A 25,072-nucleotide genomic window follows, 5' to 3' on the forward strand; every position below is an offset into this window, starting at 1 on the left:
GAGGCCACTCCACACCAGCAGGACATGTGGGCTTGCTGCTGGCCCTAAACTAATTACCTGATTTAATTTGCTCAGTAAATGCTTATCACTGGTGTGCAAGGCAGATGTGATGCTCAGGGTGATGGGTTCATGAGGGGAAGGTGAAAATGTCCCTAAGCACTCTGATCTCCCTGACCCAATGTTGCAAGCCAGTGTGGTCTCAAATCATCCCCACCCTCCCCAATCATTGCTTTATTTGTGGGTTTCCCTGGTGGATCTGCAAGACTTTGCTCCATGGTGGGGAAAAAACAATTCATTCACATCTTAGGTTACCTGTATAGAAGAGAATTGAACCAAGTGGTTGTGCAGGCTACAGGACAATGGTTTGAGGGGCACCAAGTGGGTCTGGATAGGCAGCCAGTGGTCACTGCATCCTTCCCTGCCTTTCCTTCTCACTACTTTGGCAAAACCACGGGGGAACTCCCACTGTTCCTCTGTCCCATGGCACTGTGGAGCAGAGGAGAGGAAGGCAAGGACAAGCCAGTGACAAATCCAAGGGGAGCTTGGCTAAACCTTCCCCACCCTGCATCCCAGACAGGTCACAGTGGCCTGGTATCCACTTCTCCCAAATTCCCCTGGAAGGGTGCTGGAGAGCCCAAACCCCCAAGGTGCCTCCACTCCCACCAACTCCACCGAGACCCTTCAATGCTGCTGAGCTTCTTGAAGTGCTTGGTAAGACCTTTTCCAAAGGATTTGGGTGGTCTCTGGAGGAGATGGAGAGCACAGGAGGAAAAGAGGCTCAGGCAGGCAGAGATGAGGCAGGGGACCAAACAGCAACATAAGAGTGGTCCAACACAGGAGATGAGGAGACCATGCTACTTTGTTGAGAAACAGCAGTTCAGTGCTACCTGCCTATGAGGCAGCAGCTCCATCTGCAAGAGACTGCCCCAAGCACATGGATGTGCCAGCAGGCAATGTCCTTCCTTGGACCCCAGGAGCCTGTAAGTCTCCCCAGTGGCACAGCTGCATCTCCCTGAAAGACTTCTCATGGAATAAAAAGTTAAAACCATTTCATCTTAGACTGCCTGACAGCACTGGAAGACAAAATCCTGAGAGACCAGGGAGTATGGGGTACCACTGGCAGGCATGAGCTCACAGTTGCTGGTGGCTTTCCAAAACAGCTCTCCTGGTTCACAGTGAGCTCCAAACCAGGCTGCCCACAAAGGATGGTGTGGCTGCACCCCTGGCAGACCCCTTGCTCCCTCCACAGGAGCCGGGCACCCCTCACGTCCTGCAGCCGTCACACCTCACCTTGAGCTGGATCTCGCAGACACAGGGGGGCTGCCCAGCTGAGAATGGAACTGATGGGCAGCCAGGGTCCTGCCCAGAGCATGGGGGTTCTCCTGCACCCACCTTCACAGGCAGAGCTGCTGAGCACCTTGAAGCCAAGCCTGGTGTGGAGCAGGGAGCTCCAGGGTGGTTCTCAGCAGGGCAAGGCGAAGCACCTGGCTGCTGGGGAAGGGGTACTTTAGCAGCAGCATCCCTCAGGAAGCTGCTCTCATGCCAAAAAAGGCTGTTTCCATACTGGCACTCGGGCAGCACAATGCAGTCCATCTGGTGGGTGCTGGGATCCATGCTGGAGCCCAGCAGGACCCTGTTGTGGTGCACTGGCCCTGCCCCATGGCTCCTCTGAGGAGCCGCCCCAGCCTGCGGGAGCCACAGCTGTGACAACCACTTGTCCTCTTGGAGCACTGCCTGCTCCCCTTCCCAGGAAAAGCTGGCCTCTGCACGGGCTACCAAGGGCTGTTTAGGGAAGTTGCCATGCCCTGGCAGCTGCCTGGCTCCTAAGGGTGCAGGGACAGCAGCCTCCACATCACAGAGGTTCCCATCCCTGGAGAACAAGGACTCACACAAGCCCTGGGCAGGGCAAGGAATGGACTGGGAGAGGGGTGGCAACCACAGCCCGGCCCCCGGGGGCTTCTCAGGGCTGCCACCTGGCAGAGTTTGGGACTCCATGTTCGCTCCTGCAGCTTCCAGACGTTTTGGCCAATCCTCCGATGGGCAACTGCCCGGGTTTGCCTGGAGGGGGGCATGGTGCCACAGAGTCACCAACGTGTTTGAGTGCAACGGGAGTGGGCAGCTCGAGCCCACCAGCTGGCACCCGGGCTGGCTCTGAGCAGTAGGAACAGTGTTACCTACAGGAGCAGAGGGGGTAGCTTCTGCCTGAAACGCTTGGCTTGCCAGCTGAAGTGCTGCAGAGGATTTGCTGCTGGAGACGGGGACAGCCAGCACAGTCCCTGCCACTGGCCTGGCTGGGTTAAACAGGACCTGCTGCTCCGGCAGGGCAGAGCAGCCCTCAGAGGTAATGGAGGCTACAGAGCCCACAGCCCCCTGGCCTCCCCACGTGCCTGCTGCCTGGGGCTGTGCTGGGGCTGGGAATACTGAACCAGCTGCCCAGCAGCGCTGGAAGTGAGCCACAGCACTGTTTTCCTCATGGTAGTGTGGGAAGTCCAGACTCTTCCCATCATCCTCCCTGAGGAGTGTCCGCTCCACACAGGATATCACCTTGGTGCCTGGCCTCTGGCCAAGCCCCTGAGCTGGCATCTCCTCCTCTGCCCCCAGGCTGAGCAGAGCCTTCTCCCACCGCTGCAGCTCTGTGCTGTCCATGGTGAGGCTCTGGCAGATGTTTCCATCCACCTTGCTCTTCTCAAAGAGGGTTTTGATGACCACCAGGAGGGAGTCGCTGTCCTCCTTGGCACTGCTGACATCCTCATTCTGGCTCGGCCCATCAGGTTCAGGGATGAAACCTGGCAGGGAGAACTGAGGCACGTTATCAGTGTGGGAACTGTATATGGATGCATCCTGCTTCATCATGGCCCCAAGGAGAGAGTTGGGGTCCACTAAGTGCAGCTCTGAGTTGGAGTTTGCTTGCACCTGCAACTCCTCCTTGGCTTGGAATGAGTCCAAGAACCCAGGAAGGTCATTCCCATACAAGACTGCTTCCCCCGTGGCAAAGCTGAAAGGCAGCTGCAGATTTCTCTTCTGGAGATGTTCCTCCCCTTCTTCATTCCTTCAGTGTGGAGACAAAAAGGGATGGAAACAGCATGAGCAGCTCCTCCAGACCAGGCAAAACCAACCTTCTGACAGCAAGGGGGGAAGTCACAGCCCTGCCCTGACTTTTCTAGAGAAAAAGGGCGCTGGATTGGGCCGGCTACAAGAGGGCTCTGGGGAGCCTGCGGGGAGGTCTGCATGGCTCAGGGAAGGGCTGCTGCTCCCAGGCAGGAGTATGTCCCCAACCACCTCCTCAGGGCCGTTTCACTCACACTACAGGAGGACAAATACTGCAAAACTGCCAACCCCACCTACCCTTTCCTCCACCCTCATGGCCTCCACATGCCTTGGGCAGCCCCCCATGCCCAGAGCAGCTGAAGGGGGCCAGCAATACTCACGACAGGGCTCGCTGGCGGGCAATGATGCAGTCGGGCCTGTCCCCTTTGTACACCAGCCGTGCGTTGGCCTGCACCCACACCCAGCCGCCCCTCTTGGTCAGCAGCCGGAACACCGTCAGCCCGCTCTCCCCCGTCTTCATCACTGGGGCAGGGACACAAGAGAAGGGCCACAGACAGAGTTCTTCCATGCAGGCAGACAAATGACACGCGCAAGATGCCACAAGGTTGAGCATCACCTCGCAGCTGTGCTATGGGGACAGGAGATGCAGGATGCTGTCTCTCTGCCAGCTCCCTGAGCTCGTCCAGGAGGAAGAGCCTTTATCACAGCTACTTGAGCTCCGGGACAGGCAGCACCAAGGAGCAATAGTACAGCCAGGCCAGAGCCTTGAGGGACCCCACAAACACCCTACCCCAGGCAGCCCCCCAGCACTAACTTCTCACATGGTGCTCTGCGCAGTACATCATGTCAGCCGCGTGCACAAACTGGTATCCGGACCCCCTCCTGCACAGCTCCACCTCTGTGTATCCCAGGACAACCTTGCCCCTAGAAACAGCACAGGAACGCAGTGACTGGGGATGCATCTCCCACAGTTGTACCCCACTGGCTAGAGCCCCACTTGGGAGCAACGCTCCACCCCAGGCTGAGCTGCATCCCCTGTTCCACAAACCACATAAACCACAGCAGACAAGAAGTGCTGGTGCCCTGTTAACCTCCTTCCCCATTTTACTGGGGGCCTGCAGCAGAGAGACAAAAGCATCAGGCCATGGGAGCTGGGTCAGGTGTTCCTTGTCTCCACCTGGTCTAGTTTTCTGTCCAGAACCAGGGATTTTGCCACTGGGAAAGTGTGAGATCCCTTACCGGGAATCACAGGCCATGGGGGTGAAGTCCAGCTTGTGCTTTGTCTGGAAGATCAGCATCTTGGTCCGGAGCTCCAGGATGGAGAGAGGCTGGAGGAGTGTGGCAATGGCAAAGAGAGCAACTGGGGACTTGTCTGCTGCTGACTTTTGCTGCCCAAGAAGGAACTTCAGGCGCCCACGGAAATTCAAGGCCTTACAGGGATTAGAAAACATGGGTGTGAAGTAAACAGGGCAGTGGGAACTGGCTGTGCTCTCATCCCTGTGGGACACAAGTGGCTCTGGGGGAACACCCTGCAGGTACAGGAGGAGCAGAGAAGTGTCCCAGCATTACCAAGAATCCCGAGGAGTTATCCAGCAGGCAGCGGAAGCGGCAGGTGAAGCTCCTCTCCACGAAGGATTGCTTCTCAGCACAGGGGTGCTGGGGGCTGGATGTCGTGCTGCATCCGGCCAGCAGCGGCTGTTCAGGGGGAAAGGCTGGAAAAGCAAAGAGAAAAGGAAGCTTTCCAAGCTGTGCTGGATACCCTGAGCTCTTGGCTCAGAGCTGCGCAAGTGAAGCCCCGCAGGGATCACCCGGGCACTCACTGTCAGGAGCGTGCAGTGGGGTTCTGTGCAGCTGGCAGCGGAAGGTGGCCCTGTCATCCGCATGGATCAGCTCATACACGCTCTGGTAGATGAGATCGGACTGGAATGACACAAGAGAATAGCGTCTGCTCCTGGACAGCCTGGCAGAGGTGTCGGGAGGAAGACATGGCAGAAGATTTCCCTTCCTGGGCACTAAAAGTGCAGGGATTGAGTGTAAAGAACAAGCAAACTCCAGCTCGTTCCCCTGCCACAGGAGCTGCTGCCCTTTGGGAAGCTTTGCTACCCATCTGCACCTGCTTCCCACACAAGGACTGCATGCATCTCTTTCCAGCCAGGAAAACACGGTGCTCACCTGATGGAAGCCCAGGTAGTCCTGCACAGTAGGGGAGATGTAGAAGATGTAGCCATCTCCAGTCACAGCGATGACAAATCCATTGAGTGCCTGAAAGCAAAAGTTCAGTCCAAAGTTATTCTCCCCAGCTTCAATCCAGCTGCTGAATGCTGAAATCCCCCAGCTGTTTCTTCAGCATCCAGGGACAGGAAGGGACCTTCTTCCTCAAGGAGCCCCACAAAGAAGGACAGCACTCGCAAGACTCAGTTCTGTGGAGTTTTTCATACCCAGCACAAGCAAAGATCCAAGCTGGACCGACCACTTTCTCCAAACCCTCCATGGAGCCTCCTCTCACTGCAGGGCAGCTCCTGCATTAGGAGGGACCAAATAAGGAGAGGTTTCATGGAGGACCTGGAGCTGGTTTCCTTCTCTCCAGCTGGGAATAGCTATACCCTTCCAGGGCTCAGCTTTGGACACGATGATCCTTGTGGGTCTCTTCCAGCTCTGGATATTCTATGATTCTGGTGACCATTTCAGGCTGATTTCCCCCAAAAGCAAAGCACTGCACTAGACAGTAATTCACGCCCACTGCTCTTGACTGTGATATGTTTAATTTATTAGTGAATAGAAAGAGAGAAATTAGGGAAAGAACACCCTAAATGGAAACCTAGTATAGAGATCCAGCTTGCTGAGGGACCAGTCCCTTCCCTTCGTGTGCTACAGCCCCCAGAGGGACCCTGAGTCAGAGTTTTCTGCAGATCACAGTATATGCTTAAAATGATCTTTGTGGGGAGGAATAAAAGCCATGAGACAGCTCAGTGGGGGAGATTTCTGTAACAGTAATACCTGATAAGCTCTCCAGATGCCTTCAATCACCCCAGCCTACCAACGCTCTGGGGGTCAACAAATTGCCATCATATGGTCCGAGTCCAAAGCCCTGAGGAGTGCTGAGGAGCAGCTCCGTGCTGAGGCTGGGGCAGCCAAGGGCTCCCTCCTGGAATCCAGCTGCTCCTCTGTGACCATCACTCTCACATACAGCTGGGACCATGGGGAACCTTGTGTGGTCCAGGATTCACTGCCAAAAGTCACACTGAGCTCTCAGGAGTCACTGCCTCGCCAAAATCCCTGCCAAAAATGGAAGCTCCTGCTGAGGGTCTGGTCATGCAGCCTGCTGCCTGGAGGGCTCTGCAGGAGCAGGGCTGAAGCGACCAAAGTCAGGCTTAAGGAGAGATAAGAATCCATCTGCTGGTGTTTGGAGAGATGGGAGGACTGAAGGCCCAGAAAGCCTACAAGAGAGCTGGAGAGGGCATGGAGGGACAGGACAAGGGGACTTCATGCTGCCAGAACGCAGAGTTAGATGGGGTATTGGGAAGGAATCCTTCCCTGTGAGGGTGGGGAGGCCCTGGCACAGGGTGCCCAGAGAAGCTGTGGTTGCCACTGGATCCCTGGAAGTGTCCAAGGGCAGCTTGGGTGGGGCTTGGAGCAGCCCGGGATAGCAGAAGGCATTCCTGCCTGTGGCAGCTCATCACAAGATGAGCTTTAAGGTCCCTTCCCACCCAAATCACTCTGGGATTCTGTGAAAGCCCAGGCACAGGAGATGCCAAGAACATGGAACGATTGAAGGTCTTGCACCGAGTCGCCCTGCAGCCCAGGGAGCAGCATGTTCCTCAGCAGTCAACCTTTCCATGTGACCTTTCCATGCCAAGCCTTTCCAGCTCTCATTTATAGATGGCAGCCCAAACCAGCTGCGTTGTGGGAGGCTGATTCACCAGCTCCTCATGCTCTGAGCTTCACTGGCAGCTGTTTCATGAGACACACATGACCTTTCTACAAAGCAAAGCTCATTTCCCACTGGTTTTGTCCACCACTGTTTTCTCACACCCAACTGCTCTTCTTTTCTACACTACAACTTACAAACTGAAGCTGGGCTTCTCCCATTCCAGGCAGTTTGTGAACTCATCCCTACAGACCTCACACAATGTCCCAGGCAGGACAAGGAGTTCCTGGGGGATGTTTTGTCCCACAGCTCTCAACATTCTCCTCTCGGCCTTTGCTAAAGATAATGAACCAACCCAGCACCCCGGGAACTATTCAGGGATCAATCCTTACACCACCATATGATATCCCTGCACCTCTCTGTTGGTGTCTTAGGCTGCAATGCGAGAAGTACGTATTCTATTACCATCTGTTAATACCAGGTGGGGCAGTGTTCTTTATCTCTTCCAGGGACCATCATCCCTCTGGAGGATATCTTCTGTTAATGGGCCATTAAGGCTCACTGCATGACTGATAAAATTACATCACCCCATTGTGAGATGCTCTACCCAGTGGGAGGAGCTAAGCATTCCTACCTGGGTAAAAACCTGAGAGTCAGAACACCAAGGCAGCCTATTTCCACTGGATTCCCAGAGGAAGACTGGGCCCATCTCACCACCACTGGACTTTCAGAGGAAAACTACACCCTTCTACAGGATCATTGCTTCACCAGAACCACATTTGTCACTCCAGGAGGACTTGATTGGACTGCTACCAACACCCTGACCAAGAGACAGGTTGTATTCTAACTCTGTCAAGTGTTTTCTTTTTGTTTGGTTGGTTTTTTGTACTACTACATTTTAATTTTCCTAGTAAAGAACTGTTATTCCTATTCCCATATCTTTTCCTGAGAGCCCCTTAATTTCAAAATTATAATAATTCGGAGGGAGGGGGTTTACATCTTCATGGGAGGCTCCTGCCTTCCTTAGCAGACACCTGTCTTTCCAAACCAGGACAGTTAGGATGGAACTTGTGTCCACGAGATTTAACATAATCAAAGGGGCAGCAAATTGCAGTGGGATGAGGGGCAATGGTGGGAATGAGGATCTGGACCCATCCCAGTCAGGCAGCATCACTGGTCTCTGTCCCCAGGAATTCAGCACCTGCAGGAATCACAGCTAAGCAGCTCTGGGCGAGGCAGGGCCTCCTCTCACTCCACAGATGGGACCACAAGCCCCAGAGTTGCTTGGGGAGACCCCTAATGACCCAGCCACAGCACAATACCTGGAGCAGCAGCTCCCCCTCAGGAAACAGCTCCCTGTCAGCCTGTGGCTCCGTCCATCTATCCCCTCCTGGGGCTCTGGGCTGATCCAAGCAGATTCCATCCTTTGGAGTTGTAGCTGCAAGTGAAAAGGCAAGAAATCAGTATGGAAGGGGCCATCCAGGAGCCTCTCCCTCCTCCTCCCCACCCCAGGGCTGCTCATGCAGCTACTGGATGCCCATGGACCCAGCACGGAGGAAGATGAGAGCATCAGTGGGAACTGGCACAGAGCCCACTTACAGAGCCATGCCCAGCTTGCCCAAGCCTTCCTCCATGAGATTCTTTCACCTGCTTGATCCCATTTCTGGGAAACCTCACTCCTGCCAGGGTGTGAGCCAGAGATGCAAAGGGCAGAGGGGGGATGAGTGCTTCTGGGCTGCCCAAGCTGGAGAACACCACCCAACAAAACCAGGAGGCTCCTGGTTAGAGTCTGGCAGAGCTGAAGTTGGCTTCCAGCCACCCCACTGGGGTGCTTTGTCTGCTCTGCTGCCCTTCAGGTTTGAAGAAAGACACAGGCCAACCTTCTCAAAGCACCTGAAATGCCATCAAAGCACCCATATTTGTTTTCTCCCTTCCACCTTTGGCTGCTTGGAAGCAGATTAAGAGCAGGTGGCTGTGGCACTCCTGGTGACATCTGAGAGCTCTTGGCTCCCAGGACTCGCTGCCATGACCTTCCCAGGCTGATTCAGGAGCTGCCTCATGCTTCAGCACTGGATGCCTTCAAGGCAAGAGCCCTGGGTGCAGCCGGCATGAAACCTCCTGCTGTCCTGCTCGTGGGACCTCGAGCTTGATGGGACTCACACGGAACCAGTTGATCAGGGAACAGGAATGAGGACAGATGTTCCCAGGGATATCCCCAGCGTCATCCTTTATCTGCTGATTATCACTGAAAAACCTCAATCCAACCTCAGCCACCAGCAAAAAGGATGATTTTCAAGGCATGTTTTTGTGCCAGCTTGCACAAAGAAAAAAAAAAATCACAGAAAAGCTCAAAGCAACTCCCGTGTAGGAACCACCCCACTTCTGCCACCATCTCCAGCTCCTGTAGCTCCCTGAGGTTTGACAGAGCTCACATATCCTGTGTAAGTCACATCCCAGCAGAGAGCACTGCTTGCCCCATCTCAGCCCAGGGTGTCAGATGGTGCTGGATCCAGAGGGAAAAGGGATTCCTCTGAATGCTGGAAATGAGGAAGAGCCTCAAACCATCCCACATCTGACCATACATTTAATTTTCTCTATGGCAGAAGTTCTCACTTCACTGAAATGTTTTGAAGGTTTGTTTGGTTTCTTCCCTGGCAACATCAAGTTCAAAGCCAAAACAATGTGGAAACTAAAGAAGCTTCCCGCGCAACTGCTGATCTGTGACATTTTGCTCCGCAGAAAACCATCAACACGCAAAAGCATTTCCCCTGAAGGACTGGCATGTTTGAATTCAAAACAAATTCGGAGTCAAAGCATCCCTGGGATGTATTTACACCTGGAGCCTGAGTGCCAACAAGCACCCGCTCATGGAGGTTGTCGGCAGCCAGGGCATGGATACAGTAGGGTTAGGGTAATTAGCTGCAGGTCTAGCATAAGGTGACACAAATAGCAGTGGAGAGGGTGCTCTGGAGCAGAGTCAGCCTCCATCTCCATCACTGGCAGAGCTGGGATACTTCTTCCTCCCCCAAACCTTTAGCGCTCCTTGGAGATGCTCAGGCAGCATCTCTACCTTCTCCATCAACCACAGCTTCTGCTCTTTTCCATCCTGTTCTGTTAGACCAGACTCCTGAGGGGATGTGAGACCTCTGGGAAAGGTTGGGAAAGATGAGATTCAACAGGGAGACACCAAACAAAAAGCCTCCTCACATGAGTGCTGTGTGATCCCAAAGGAAAAACATCACATCTGGACCACATGGCTTCAATTTGCACTCCATGGAGCATAATAGTTTCAAAATGAAACATTGATTCTCGTTCAAAATTTGATTTCTTTTCAAGGGCTGGCTCATCTCTAAAGCATTGAAATGAGGCAGGCTGGCAGGGGATTTCAAAAAGAAACAAGTTCTTCCAAAATAAAGCCCCAAAAGGGCACAGAACTTTTTGAGAGCATGCACATCCTGAGAGCATCTGGTCTCCAGCTCTCTCCCAGTGTCCACCTGCAGCATCTGCAGGGAAAGCTAGGGAGAGCTGCTGTGGCTTTCAGAATCCAGGAGGAAATACCCATTTTGTGTTTTCCCGCAAAACGTCTTCATCTTTCCCACTCATCTTAGCAAGGGGCTTTTAATTTCCCACCAAAGGTGTTCACTTCCCCTTCTCTCAAACACAGAACAGTCCATTTCTGCATAGCTGAGCTCAAAAATCCTCCAGAATCAGTCTCCCATGGGACACACCTGATCTAGGAAGAAGGTCTGGAGCATGGAGCGGGGGGGAGGAAACTCAAAGAGATGTCTGCCACGAAAGTACAGGTGGTGTGAAGCAGTTGGTGCTTTGATCCAGCCCAGTCCTCACCATCCACAGCCAGGGGCCATGGTGTTCCTGTGGCTCTCCTCCACCTAACAGGTCTCTGCACTCATCTTCACTCAAACTGCCAAGAACCATTGGGATTGGAAGCAAGCCCAAGAGAAACCCAAGCACTTCCAGGTAGAGGACTCCAGGCCCATGAAACCACCAGGGGTACAGAGGCTCTTCCCAGTCACTTTTTGACTTGGAAAGGAAAACCCAACATTTTAATGATGTCCCAACTCATTTACAACATGGGAAACCTCATGGAAGGGAGGGAGGGATCACTCCTGAAGCATTCTCCTTGCTTGAGACAAGATGGGGAGATGCCACTCTCTGGAATCCCACCCAGAATCATGGATCCCTCAGCCTGCTAAAGGCAGGTGTCCAAGGGGCCAGTGACTAAGATGGACTGGAAACAGCGGCTGGCAGGAGGAAGAGACCCCCACTGGCTGCAAGGTAGGACAAAGCAGGTGATGAACTGTATTAAAAGCTGGTTAATTCATCCCATTTAACACACTCCTTCTAATGGAGCAGTTGAAACTCCCACACAAAGCAGCTGAGACCACGAATTAAAGGGATTAAAGGAAACATGTCCAATGTGTATCCAAGCTATAATATACCCACAGCAACAGAAGTAACTGAGTAAAAGGAAAATGCACTTTTGCTGTTTGTGCCCAGTTTTTCCCATCTCCTGCAGTGCATCTTGGGACAAACAGTGTGAATTAAAATGTGGATGTGGTGCTTATGGACATGGGTTAGTGGCGGGCTTGGCAGTGCTGGGTTAATGGTTGGACTTGATGATCGTATGTGGGAACTCACAGTGGTCAAAGAGGAGTTTCTAGGCTTCAGGCAGCAATAGCAGAGTCTGAGTCTGTGTGAAATCAAGTCACATAACTTTCTCACACTGGCCTGAGAAATTGTAAGGAGGAATCAAAAACAATCATTGGAAGGTGAAGGACCATTAGCAGGTAGTGTTTTTGCCTGGTTGTTGTTTACTTGTAAGAAGCAGTTGAGAGGTGTTGTTCCAAATGACCAGTAATATTCATTGTACTGAAACACTGTATAAAAGGATGTGCCTCTGAATAAACTTTTGCTTTTAAGCCCTCCAAGATGATTTGGAGTACATTGTTATTAAGGCCGTCCCAAATAATAATAACGATAATCGTAGAGGTCTTTTACAAGCTTAGTGATGCCATAATTCTGTGAAAAAGACCATGGCAAAAGCCATCTGCAGTTACCAGGTAAGTCCCACCATTTGCTGGAGCAGTGTGGTGATCACTTACGTTTTCAAAGTGCTGGGACAGAGGCTGTGTGTAATTTTTAAGACAGGAGGGGGAAATCCAGCTCTGTCGTGAAGCCCAACACCAGCCAGAGCATTGCAGGTTTCCTGCTGCTAGTGAGATCCCCAAAGACTGCAAGGCTTTCACTCAGCCAGGGAAGATCCCTGACAGGATCAGTAGTTTCCAGCATCAATGAATCAATGTCCTGGGTTGAAGTATATTCTATCACCATCTTCATGAACTGTTGAAACCAGGTGAGGCCGTGCTCCCTGCCTCCTCCACTCTGGACTATCTCCTGTTAATGGGCCCATCAGGCCTTATCACATGACTCACCATCCCATTGTGAGATGCTCTGCCCAGAGGGAGGAACCAAGCATTCCAGCCTGGATATAAGCTGAGACTCTGAACACCAGAGGGGGCTTACCCACTGGATTTCCAGAGGACCTGAGCTACCAAACCTTTCTACAGGTCTTCTTCAGGAAGACCACCTCATCTGGACTGCTTCCATCACTCCGCTCAGGTTGTATTCTGACTCTGTCAGTGGTTTTTGTATTATTGCATCTATTTTATTTTACTTTCTTCCCTTTTTTTTTCCTATTAAATTGTATCTCTGACTTGGAGCCTCTCATTTGTTTTGCTTTCAAACCACTACAATCAGGATGTGCCCCATATGGCTCCAAGAACATCCCCCTATGAGTTGGCTTTCTTGCCTCAGCAAGGAGGTTCCTAAGCCCTGCAATGGAGGAAAAACTTCCAGCAGGAGAAAGAAGGAAAAAGGAGCAAAGTCATCTAATCTTTTCACTTTTTTACCCATCACATTCCCAAAGGAAAACATGGCAAGGCAGCCATGGAGGCTAAAACACTTCCTTTGCCTCTGGCATGGATTTGGAGCTGAAAAGAAAAGGTTATAGGTAATAACCCCAGAGCCAGATCTGCTCTCACAGACTGGGTTACCCTGGGGGGAGTTGACAAGCTTCACCCACGGTAAATACTTCTCTTTGAACAGGCTCCAGAGGTGCCTGGCATCCAAAAACCAGGAGCTCCCAGCTCTTCTTCTTCCCAGCAACACCAAGCCATGCACAACCATTTTCCTCTTGGATCTGATCCCAAACCCTGTCAAATTAGCACCAACCTTTGCCTCAGCTGTTTAACAAGGGCATGATGCCAAGCAGAGCAGCCTAGTGCCATCCAAGTGAAACAAATGCCAAACTCACAGATTATAAACTATTAGGAAAAGTCACTCAGCGTTTTCCAAGGGGCACAGAAATGCCCTGGGGAGCACTGGAATCCCCAAGTCCACGCCAGCCTCTCCAACCTGCTGCTGCAAACCTTCCTCCCACACAATCCTGCAGGATCTTGCCCAGGGACGGATTTGAGCTTGACTCCTTTCACTGCCTCAGTTACTTCAGGCCCAGACCCCTGCAGCTCTGGCCCACGGTAAAAACAAACAACAAGGAGGTGAATAAAAAAGCTAATTTAGTGCTGATTGCAGTGAGATTACCCAGGGAGGCCTGCTGCCAGCTGCCCTGCACCGGAGCACTGGGAAGGGAACTGGTGAGACCAGCACCAGAGGTGGGAAAGGACCTGATGAGACTTTCCAAGTCCAGTCCCTGCTCCAGCCAGGTCAGCTGGATGGGGAGGTAGCCCATTGTTCACTGTTTGCTAGAAGCTGTTAGATGTCTCAAGCTTTGCCAGGCTCCAGACTGTGGTCTCACACCATGACAGGGTTTTCCATGGGTTCTGAAAGAGATTGGGTTAGGTTGGATGTTGGGAAGGAATTCTTCCCTAGGAAGGTGGTGAAGACGTGGCACAGATTACCAGAGCAGCTGTGGATGCCCCATCCCTGGAAGAGTTCCAGGCCAGGCTGGACAGGGCTTGGAGCGCCCTGAGATAGCGAGAGGTGTTCCTGCCTATGCCAGGGGGTGGCACTGGATGAACTTCCAACCCAAACCAGTCTGGCACTCTGTGATACCCTTGCAGACCTCCCTGCCTGGTGTCCTAGAAGAAAGCATGGCAGCACATTCCCTAATCACACCCTCTCCACTTCAGAGAGCATTTTAAGCCCCATACTCTGGCTCACTCTTGGCAAGGCCACATCTGCAACCCCAACATCTGCTCCCTTTGTTACAGGAACTGTAGGAAATGAACCCCAGTACAGCTCTCCAGCTAGCTGGAGGTTTTCCAAGCCACTCAGCACTAAAATCCATCCAAGCTTTCATGATATCTCCCTCTTTGCAGCAAGTGGGGCTCCTGTCTCACCAGAGAGCCCAGAGCATCGTGGCAGTCAGCAACATACAAACAAGCTTTTCTCCTTGGGCACTTGCTCTCAAACAGACAGGGATCAGCAAAGTCACTCCGGATATGTCTGGGAGACTGTCAGACACAGGTCCAAGGAGCAACCACTGCAAATTAGTTTGCAGACATAGCTCAGCACAAGTCTGGCAGTGAGGTTCAGTCACAGTTTCCGTGACTGAGAAAGCCTCTGAAGTGCCTTCAAGGCAGGCTGTGATGGCACCAGAGCTGTCACCGCTACCCAGCGCTGGCAAAGCTTGGGGAGACCAAGCCCTGAGCCCCTGGTTTTGCACAGGGAAGACTGAGATCCCAGGCAGCAGAGAGCTGTGCAACACTTGCAGTGTTTGCCCCGGGGCACAGAGGAGTTATGGATGTGCACGGAGGGAGCTCCAAGAGCTTCCCTCCCTAGGCCTGAAGCTTAGCACTTCCAGTGAACTACTAATTAGTCTGGTTTCTCATTAAAGCACAGAGAAGGGAAAACATTTAAAAGCAAAGCAGATTCACAGGTTGATGCAGTGAGTCACTACCCTACAAGGGAAACCAGGATCCCCTGCAGATGACAAGTCCCTTTCCTCATACCCACTGTGTGGCAGACACTGATGGCAGCACCCAAACCCACTGTAGTTGTCCTCTGCTCTGTCCCACCCCAAACACTGCCCCAGCCCCTGATGCCTGGCTTCCTACACCCCATTAAACAGGTCTGTTCCCAAGCCAGAGGCACACTGTACCCCCACCTCAGAAATACCAGAGAGGATGGAGAAGGCTGGAAGCCTCTTAGATTTCTCCTGGTGACAGCAGACGGATAAGATGCAGACAACACCGGGAAGCTCCGCTCTAGGGCCAGGGAAATGCAGCACAAGGGAAAAAAGAGCCTCAGGGCATCACCCTGAGCCCACTGCACAAGTGGTCTCTCAATTGTCTGGAGATAAGGCAATTACCACTCTATCAAAACATCCATCTCTCTCCCGCCTGGAGACAGGGCCAGGCTTGGGATGTGGATGAGAAGATAGGGATGCTCACCTGCTGCCGTGCTCTCCTGCTGTAGGAGAGGAGTCTGCATGAAGCACAGGACAGCAAACCTGAGGCAGAAAGCAGAGCACAACGGGGTGCCACCATGTCCCCCCAAAATGCCCAACAGGACACACCAGCAGCAGGCTGCTGTGACCTGCAGCTGGCACAGGTCTGCCTCAGGCACGCCTGAGACCCAGGCCAACCCTGATGAATCTGGGATGATCTGAAGTCAAACAAGATGAACTTCAGGGCAGAGCAAGGGGAAGGAGCAGGAAATCACAGGCAAGTGGCCAGATGGGAATAATTGGCCTGGCAGAATGGGGCTCCAGAGCCCCTGCAATGCCAAATGCTTTTCCAGAGCAGCTCTCACACTGGAAAGCACATGCTGAGCACATGCAGCAGGAACCAGCTCCTGCTGGGATCCACGGGTCCCATCTGGAGAGTTTGGCACAGGACTCTCCTCCTGGAGCCCAGCACCCCAGCTGGAGAGGGCCCTGGGAGAGACCAGAGGAGTGGGCATGAGGGAAAAGCCACAGGAGCCAAGTTTATCCAGTCTGCAGAAAGGAGAAGTCACAATAGGAGACTAAATACAAAAAGCTGTTGCTGCCTTCCTGCCCCACATGCTCTGCCTTCCCCCGTGTCCATCACCCATTCCATCAGGCCCAAGTCACAGAAGAGGGAACATGTCCCCATCCGCACGTGCTGGCGACTCTTGGGAATGTACACCATATATAATGTTATAATTTATTAAACATAATATAACTGTAATAATAAAGGGTTGAAGAAGAACTGGGAGGGAGGAAGAAGGAATATGGAATAAATTTAAGAGTACCAAACACAGAATAAATAAGGAAATACAGAATATGAAACATAATAAAAGGGAACATGCAAGATATATTATATTATATTACGAATGTTCCATTATCTAATCAATTTAATTTTAAACTGCCATTCCAGTTAGATGAGGGCAATGTTGCTGTTCAACATGACACACAGTTTCACCCACCTCTCTCCTCTTCTCCATGGGGTGGTGGAAGTGCAACACAGGAGGGGTTCTGGACATAAAGGATGGCTGCTAATGAGATGAAGGAACTTTGCAGGAGGTCTCAGCTGCTGGGCAGGCCCCCAAGCTGCTCCTTCCATCCATGGTGATATTCTCCTGCTAGTATCAACATCCAAGGGCCCGCACCCAGAACTCACATCATGCTCCTCCCTTCAGGAAACATAACTTCCCATCCCAAAGCTTGGGGTGGGGATTGATCCCAGGGGCTTTTCCCCCCTCCCAGCAGGGACACTCACCCATTAGGTAGCTCTTCACCTTCAGGTAGCCCACAGCCAGCCGGAGGATGGAGAGTTTGTCCAGCCTGGAGCGCACATCCTCGGGGAAGGGCAGCAGCCCCGTCAGCTTGCTCAGCTCCTGGTTCAGCCGGTCCCGGTGCCGCTTTGAGGGGTTGGACTTCACACCCTCAGGCAGGGGTGGTTTGGGGCTGGAAGAGACAGAGGAGAGGTTAATCAAACTGGGATTGTCCAATTGGCTCTTTCCAAACCTAGCACTGGCTTTGGTGCAGCCACAAGAGTGAAATGATTAAGATTTTTCCACACACACCTTGCTCCTCTTAGAAATCACAGAATCATGGACTGGTTTGGGTTGGAAGGGACCCTAAAGCCCACCTTGTTCCACTCCCTGCCATGGGCAGGCACACCTTCCACTATCCTAGGTTTCTCCAAGCCCTGCACAACCTAGCCAGGAACACATCCAGGGATGGGGCAGCCATGAAGCAGAATGAGATGAGCTTTAAGGTCCCTTCCAACCCAAACCATTCTGGGATTCTATGACTTAAACAAAGGGGTATCACATAGGGTAGTTTAGGGCATTGCACTTTGAAAAGAGTCTCTCTTAAAAAAAACCCAAGAAACAACAAGTTGATGTAAGAAGCTTTGTTTTCTTCCAATATTCTAATTTCTGACTCTTTCAGATGGGCATTTGCAAATTAAACCAGCATTTGATGCCAAACTGAGGCCCTCGGGGTCCCCCTCAGCCTACAGAAAGAACAGTGTCCAGGAGAGTAGCCTGAAGCCTACAGGAGGTCCCATCTCTGTTAGCTGCAGTTATTTCACCGACCCCAGCCAAAATCCCAGCACAGCAGTAAGAGGTCGGTTAATAACTTTAATGAGACTGGGATGTCACCCCCTGGCCTTCATTTTTTAATGCCAATCTGAATTTCATAGCTCGAAGACAAACCCTTCAGTCGCCCCAGCTCTGTGTCTCACTTGGCTGCATCCCCTAGCATGCATCTCGTTTGGTTTGATGCAATTTGTCTAACCACAAACTCCCTCTCTGCATGAATCCTTGCTTCAGGAAGGAGCTTTGGATCACAGGATCTGCCAGTATTTAGCAGCAATTTAAGCTCTCTACCACCACTCTCCAATCTCATCTGGCAGGGCTGCTTGCATGTGTGACAGGAGAGGAAATGAGCATTAAATGAAATGCACTGAGGTGCCTGTTGAATTTGCAGCTTAGAGAGAGATTGAGGAGTCTTTTAAGGCTGAATGGAAAATTGCAGCATTTACTCAGGAAAGCTCAAGCCTGCTGGGTTGTAAGAGCAGCATCAGGAGGGATATCCCCTCTCTCAGGGAGGCTGGCACAACCCAGCTCCAAACTAGCCCACACAAGCTGGGTAAAACATGCTGGCACCAGGGCTTTTACAAAGCTTAAACACTTTCCAAATCACAGTCACACAACCAGGAAGGAGAAAAATTAAAATAGTTTTCCTTTCATTAAAAAAAGGGGGTGAAGAAAATTCTACTGAGATTCCTCAGATATTCTTTAAAATCTTCTGGCTACTCACCATCCAAATCCAGCCCCAAACAGACAGAAGAGAAAATGAGACTGAAGATGAGCACGGCAGTGGGTAAAACACTGAGGTATAATAGAATTGCTGGGCTAGCCTGGCCAAACACTGAAAATCCTCTGTCTGAGGCACACAGGCTGACACAGCCAGCAGCAAGTCACGCCACGGCCCAGGGAGGACACCCCAACACCTCTGTTCCTGCACGTCCCAGCTGCAACACACAGGGTGCTCCATGGCCAGCCTTGAGAGGGGAGATGCCAGTGAGGAAAATGCCTCATGGAAACAGTGAAGCTTGCTCTAGATATTTAAAACCTGTTTAAATTCCCTTCTCTTTGGCCCAGTGGTTATGAAGCACACTGTGCTATGGGGTTCATGGTGAAGCTGGTGGCCCCTGTGCCGAGGGAAAGCTCAGCTCCCAGTGGGGCAATGGCTCTGCTGATGTTGGGGTTTGTTTATCCCCAGCTGCTCTTTGAACGGGAACCCAGTAGGAAGTGTATCTCTTCTGCAGGCTAGCCAGTAGCAAGGGAGATTATTCCCAACAGTGGAATTTGCCTGAGCTGATCTATTGTCTCCTAATTCTTATTAATAGATTTTTTTAGTAAGGGTTTGGGGTTTTTTTAAAGTAAAGTAAAAAGCCCTGAGCAAACTGCAAAGGGGCTGGAGAAGCCCCTCAGCCCATCCTCCCTGCCCCCTCCAGCTGGCTACACATCCCACTGCCACCAGCCCTGCTCCGCCTGGCCTCTCCCAGCAGGATCCTGCTCCAAGATCTGACCCACCACAAAGAAAAAGGATCTCTTCCCATTCCCAAGGCTGACCTTGCAGAACCAGGGAATGAGGGCACTTCTACTCCAAAGAGACACCTTCTCTCCTACACCAAAATGCAGCCCAAACCTTCAGGCTGCTATGCCAGAGGGCTGAAATCACCACTCCTCGATAAACAGAAGACAGGTTTGTGGCAAAACAACTATCCTTCATGTTTACACAAGACTCTCAAATGAATATCCAAGAGAGGCTCAGGGTCACCTCTTCACAGGTTTAAAGTGTTGATGCTCCCTCCTTCATCCCAGGCTTGGACTCAGCTCATCCATGTCCTCCCCCCAGCCTCCCGGAAATACATATCCACCTTTAGTTCCTATCCACCTGGAAAAGCTGAGGTTAAACAGGCTGGTGGGACTTAGCAGCTGGGGAAGGCATGAGGGAGGCAGGAAACACCGGGGACACACCGACGGGGATGTCACGCAACAGCTACTGAGCAGCGTGGTAATTAATAATTAAGGCATCGAGATGTTTTGGTAATTACTAGTCGCTGTATGTTTGATTTCAGCGGGCACCTAAACACAGCCCAGCCCACAAATCACTGCTGAGCAGCTCAAACTCTCCGGCGAGTGTCCTCACCGGCGTGTAGGAAAAGCAACTTCGGGATTTCTGTTCTCCCACCAGCGTGCCAGAGCCGACGCAGCGTTAGCTCCAATTAACCCTGATTAAAACCGAGTAACCCAAGCATGCCGCTCCCTTTTGCTCCCCCAGCGCTCGCACCCAGCGGCTCCAGGCACTTCCCCAGAACCAGCTGGGCTCCCGCCGCCTGGATTTCGCTCACCCTGCCCGGTCCCACGCAGGGGGGTGACCAGGGGGAGCCCCCTCACTGCACCCACCTCTTGGGCACCGGCTTCTTCCTCTTCCTGCCGGCGTACATCCCCGGGCAGCGGCGGCAGCAGCAGCAGCACCAGCAGCGCCCACGGCAGCGGCGGCACCGCGCCCGGGGCGGGGCTCCGGGACACCGGCACGGGCCACGCCCCGGCCACGCCCCCGGCCACGCCCCCCGGGTGGTCACCACGCCCTGGGGGACACTGGCCGCGTCCCCGGGACACCAAATCCTGGGAAACACCGCGTCCGTGGGACACCTGCCAGAGGGGACATTAAATCCTGGGAAACACCGTGCTCATGGATCACTGTATCCAGGTGACACCCTAGTCCTGGGAACACAGAGGCTCGAGGGCCACCCTCAGAAGGGGAGACCACCTCCTAGGAAACACCATGCACCTAGGCCACAGTCCTCACGGGACACCAAATCCTGGCAAACACCGTGACATTAGACCACCGTCTTACATACAGGTGACGCTGAATCCCGGGAAACTTATCCGAGGGCCACCATCCTCCGGGAACATCGGATTGTGGGAAATGCCGTGTCTGTGGGCCATTGTCCACGGGGGACGCAGAATCGCGGCAAACATCCCGTCCATGGGCCAACGTTCCAGAGCCTGAAGTCCTCGCCGGTACCCCTTCAGGAAAAGCCAGCCTGTTCCTTCTCACTTTGCCTTTCCCTGGGTTGGCGCTGCCCAAAGCTTTTGCTCTTCCCCCAAAACCCAGCTCCAGCTACTCCCAAAACCCAGCTCCAGCTACTGTGGTGAGGCCCTGGCACAGGCTGGCCAGGGAAGCTGCGGGTGCCCCGTCCCTGGAAGGGCTCAAGGCCAGATTGGACAGGGGTTGGAGCATCCAACGGGTATGGTTGCAGACAGAGCTGTTAAGGAAACCCCGACCCATCCTTTGGGGTTTTTTTGATTGGGTTTTTCAAGCTGTTTGCAAATTCCAGGGATAAATCCCTGAAATGCAACTTGATTGCTTCTTGCCAGGGGGCAAAGCAGAAGCCGCTAATGGTGTCACAAATGTGGCAGGTCAGCAGAGCTGATGTCACTTGGATGGGAAATGTGTAAAACGTTTGGTTATGACCTTCGCAGACCCAGTAATTTAACAGTGTTCTTTAATAAGGGTTAGGGTTACTGCACGTGTTCCAAGCCTAAGAGCTTGGAGATGTTGGTCAAGCAGCCGAAGCAGGGTGCAGAGGGAATTAGGACAATTCGATGTGCAAGTACTGGGAAGAGGTGTATCCCAGGCTCCCTCCTGCGGGGACCTGCGGGCAGACGTAGTGCACGCGTCCTGTCTGTGCCTTATCCCGCCTGCTCCCTAAGCCGGGTGTCCCTTATCCCGTCTGCTCCCTAACCAGGCTGTTCATTGTCCTACTTGCTCCTGGTCCCACTTGTTCCCTAACCTGGCTCTCACCTGTCTCACCTGTTCCCTATTTCCACCTGTTCCCGGTCTCCCCTGCTGTCTATTTCACCTATTCCCTAAGCCGCCTGTTCCCTATTCCCTAACCCGGCCGTCCTTTATCCCGCCCGTTCCCTGTCCCACTGCTCCCTAATTCGGTTGTGCTCGGTCCCGGCCTGCTGCCTGTCCCCTGTCCCACCTAGTCCCTATTTCTAACCAGGCTATTCCCTGTTCCACCTGCTCACTAATTCGGCTGTTCCTTGTCCCGCCTAGTGCCTGTCCCCCCTGTTCCTTAGCCAGGCTGTTCTCTGTCCCGCCGGTCCTTAAACCGGGCCGTTCCCTGTCCCGCCTGCTCCCTGTCCCAGTTCCCCCGATTCCCGTCCCCGCTCCCGCCGGGAGCCGTGGGCGTGGCCTTTATGGGGCGTGTCCGGGGGCGTGTCCTCCCAGCCGTCGCCCCGGGGCTCCGCCTTTCCCGCCGGACGTCATCACCGCGCGCCGCCGCCCTCCGTCCGGCAGCGCCATGTCCTTGTGGGTGTCCCGGCTCGGCCGGGCCGCGGCCGCCCGGGGTAGCTCCGGGCCGGGAAGCGCCGCGCTGGGCTCCGTCCTGCCGGGGGTGAGCGGGGAAGGCTGGGTAGGGCTCTGGGCTGGGCTCCGTCCTGCTGGGGGTGGGTGAGCAGAAGCAACGTGCGGCCGGAGGTGCCTCTCCCCGGGGCTGGGCTGTCCCTTGGGAAGGGACATTCCCAGCAGGGAGCTGGGAGAGGCGGCGAATTGCGAGGAAGACTGGAGCAAACGCCTGAGAACGGGGTGCGGTGACCTTCAGTTGCGGCTGTGGTCAGTGGTGGTGCGAGGAGAGGAATGTTAAGTAGAAGTGAACGCCCCTGTGTGTCAGGGAGGTCACTGTACCGCTCAGAATGCGGTTTGTTCGGTGTTTGTCGGGGTCTGTGGGGGGCTCTGAGCAGGGCTCAGAAAGGCCCTGTCTTCAGCTTTGCAGCCTAGGGGGGTCCCTCTTGCCACCTTTCAGGGATTGTGGAATAGTTAAGGCTGGAAAAGACATCCAGGGTTGCCAAATCCAAACTTCTGCCCACTAAGCCACGTTGAACTGAAGCTGTAACTCTCCTGAGAGCTGATTAAGTGTTATTGCATGCCCAACAACAAAGAAAATACAAGCGAGAGTTTAATGTGAGGTCTCCCTTGGGAACTCTGAGTGTGTTGTGTGTCGTCCAGCCTTCAGACTGGAAATTGTTTCGTACTTTTTGTCTTCTCAGCCTTTAATTTAATGAATAGCTTCCTAACCTAACCACTGCTTCAGTTGCTAAGATGAAATGACAGTGCTAAGTTTATTGAGTAAAAATTTCTTGCATTAGATGCATTAGAGTGTGTCCTCTGTGTGTGTCTGAAAAGTCTGCGTTTTCAGCCAAAAATCCCTTCCAGATCTGCTGATTTCCATGTGTTTTCATCCAGGCAAGAATCCACACCAGCCCTGAGCAGAGCCTGCAGTATGGGTGGCTGGCCTATATGTTGGGAGAAAGGACCAGCAAGAAGTTCACAGAGCACAGCAAAGTCTTCACAGTGGAGGGGAATCTGTCTTCTGGGAAGGGCAAGCTGGCCCAGCAAATTGCAGAGAAACTGGGTATGTCTCACTCTGACTGCTCCTCTGAGAGCTGACAGAGTTTATCGTGCCTCTTGTGTAGAGGGAGTTCACCAGAGCAGCAGCTCTGGACTGGGGAATGCTGGAGGGGATGGGGAGGGTTTGTGGATGATGTTGGTGAGGTTTGGCATGGGGACGTGTTTCAGGTCTGTGGGATTTGTTGCCAGCGAAGCGTCAGCTCTAATTTAAGAGTCGGTGCGCTCACTGTGCTCCCAGGGAGTTCGGCTTTTCTACGTGGCTGTGCTTGGAACAGCTCAGCTCTCCCTGGGCAGTGGCGGTGCTCGGGGTTTGGGTTCCCTGCCCTCTGCTGTGGTGGCCAGAGGGGCTGGGACTCTCTGGGGGCTGTTCAGGGAACAGCTGTGTGCTCCGTAGCTGAGGAGGCGTTTGCCGCAAACAAGCGCGGGTTATTTCTGCTGTGGGTTTCTTCTCCTTGTCAGGAATGAAGTACTTCCCCGAGGCAGACATCCACTACCAGGACAGGATCTCAGGGGATGGGAAGCTGCTGCCTGAGAAGTTCAATGGTTTCTGTAGCCTGGAGAAGTTCTACACAGAGCCCAGGTCTCCCGATGGGCACTCGTACCGCCTGCAGTATTGGATCTTTGGGAACCGCGTCCTGCAGTATGCCGACGCCTTGGAGCACCTGCTCAGCACAGGTTGGGGAGTCATGGAATGGTTTGGGCTGGAGGGGGACCTCGCAGCTCCTTTTGTTCCAACCTGGAGCCTGTTCTCCCTTGCAGGTCAAGGCGTGGTGCTGGAGCGCTCTCCGTACAGTGACTTTGTGTTCCTGGACGCAATGTTAAAGCAGGGATATGTCCACAAGAGATGTGAGTGCCTGCCAGCAAAAGGAGGCTGTCCTGCTGTAACCTTTCAGATTTCAGTCTGGTAGTTTACTTTACTTTAAAAAAGAAACAAAAAAGCTTGCACTTGGAAGGAGGGAACTCTTTAAATATTCAGTGCTGGTATGTGGCTGGGTGGAGCTGGTCTGGTCTCAGTGGCAGTGAGAGGATAAAAGATAAAGGGCATGTTTCATTTGTGAGAAAAAACCCTTTTTCACTGTGAAGGGAGTCAGACCCTGGAGCAAATCACCTGGGGTCTCCGCACTGGAGATACTTAGAATGCTGTGGGTGGAGTTCTCTGCAGAGTGGTTGAACTGGGTGATTTGGGGACCTTCCTCCCAACCTGAGTGATTTGGTTTGGGCTTATGGGCACTGAGCTCCTGAGCTGTTGCTGCCTGTTCCTAGTAAATTTGTTCTTTTGGCTGCTCCTGAGGTGGAGATAACTGTTTTCTTGACTGTCTCCTGTTTTTGCTGTTGGATTTAAGAGGTGTGTATTTGTTTTTTATCACCTCCTGTAAATTGCTGCATGACTTTGAGAGCTGGTTATAATGACCTGTGTCTTCTTGCCTCTGCATTGCTGAGGCAGCAAAGCCCAGAAACCCACAATTTAATACAAAATCCCAGTTTGGATTGTACTGGAATCCTTAGGGAACAAACATCTTGATTACAACTACTGCTGCTTACTGTCTCCAAATGATGGGGGAAAAGCTGAGATTCCTCTAAACCTGAGTCAGGAATAAAGTCCCTCTTTGATATAACTAGGTTCAGATTCTTAGATCTCAGTGCATGGAACTTCTCTGGAGACAGTTTATTCTGTAATCTTCCTGAATTCTGTTTGAGGAAAAGGCTACTGTAAACTTGGACTTATGAGCCCAGAAGAAGAGGCTGCAAATACAGAGGTGGGCAACGCGATATATCTGTGTTTTACACAGGCCTTGATCACTACAAAGAGGTCAAGGAGATGAGCATTTCTGAGTTTCTGCCGCCTCACTTGGTCATTTATGTAGATTCGCCTGTCCCAGAGGTGCAGAAGAAGATTCAGGAGAAAGGCAAGGTAATTTGATCTCTGATTATTGCCTATTTATCTCTTACCTTTATTATTACTTGTCTCTCACAAGTGCTCCCTGCTAGTGTCTGCTGTGATCACACCCTGTGCGTGAGTCCTGTGGGGTTTGCTGCTGAATTCTGCTTCTGAGGAGCTGCTTGTCCTCTCAAGTGTGAGATCTGTGTGGTGCCGATGACTCTGTGGGCATTCTGGTGTGCTTGCTTTAAAAAAAAAAAAAAAAAAAAAGAAAGCAAATATCAACTTCTTATGTGACTGCATTGATATGTTGTCATTTGTGGAATGAAGAATG

The 25,072-nt window shown here is 52.6% G+C and overlaps 2 protein-coding genes across 3 annotated transcripts in view; one reads left to right on the forward strand and one right to left on the reverse strand.

The window, feature by feature from the left end:
* Positions 1-1,390: 1,390 nt before the first annotated feature.
* Positions 1,391-19,885, reverse strand: LOC136293071 (aryl hydrocarbon receptor-like). Its single transcript, XM_066189345.1, is given in 11 exon segments — positions 1,391-1,501; positions 1,504-3,049; positions 3,429-3,570; positions 3,863-3,972; positions 4,288-4,478; positions 4,618-4,760; positions 4,869-4,968; positions 5,221-5,310; positions 8,239-8,354; positions 16,639-16,826; positions 19,844-19,885. Coding segments are annotated over 11 exon segments (2,706 nt in total). The 5' UTR covers position 19,885; the 3' UTR covers positions 1,391-1,462.
* A 1,837-nt stretch (positions 19,886-21,722) lies between these two features.
* Positions 21,723-25,072, forward strand: part of NDUFA10 (NADH:ubiquinone oxidoreductase subunit A10) — a 28,135-nt gene continuing 24,785 nt past the window's right edge. For both annotated transcript variants that reach the window (XM_066189347.1, XM_066189348.1), the window contains exons 1-5: positions 21,723-21,846; positions 22,695-22,863; positions 23,319-23,534; positions 23,619-23,705; positions 24,650-24,771. In XM_066189347.1, coding sequence (XP_066045444.1) covers positions 21,754-21,846; positions 22,695-22,863; positions 23,319-23,534; positions 23,619-23,705; positions 24,650-24,771 — 687 coding nt within the window. In that variant the 5' untranslated portion in view covers positions 21,723-21,753. The remainder of the gene's footprint in view (positions 21,847-22,694; positions 22,864-23,318; positions 23,535-23,618; positions 23,706-24,649; positions 24,772-25,072) is intronic.

This window comes from Chamaea fasciata, unplaced genomic scaffold (assembly GCF_029207755.1).
Source record: "Chamaea fasciata isolate MVZ Bird 193981 ecotype frontalis unplaced genomic scaffold, bChaFas1.0.hap1 SCAF_8, whole genome shotgun sequence".
Classification (NCBI taxonomy): domain Eukaryota; kingdom Metazoa; phylum Chordata; class Aves; order Passeriformes; family Sylviidae; genus Chamaea; species Chamaea fasciata.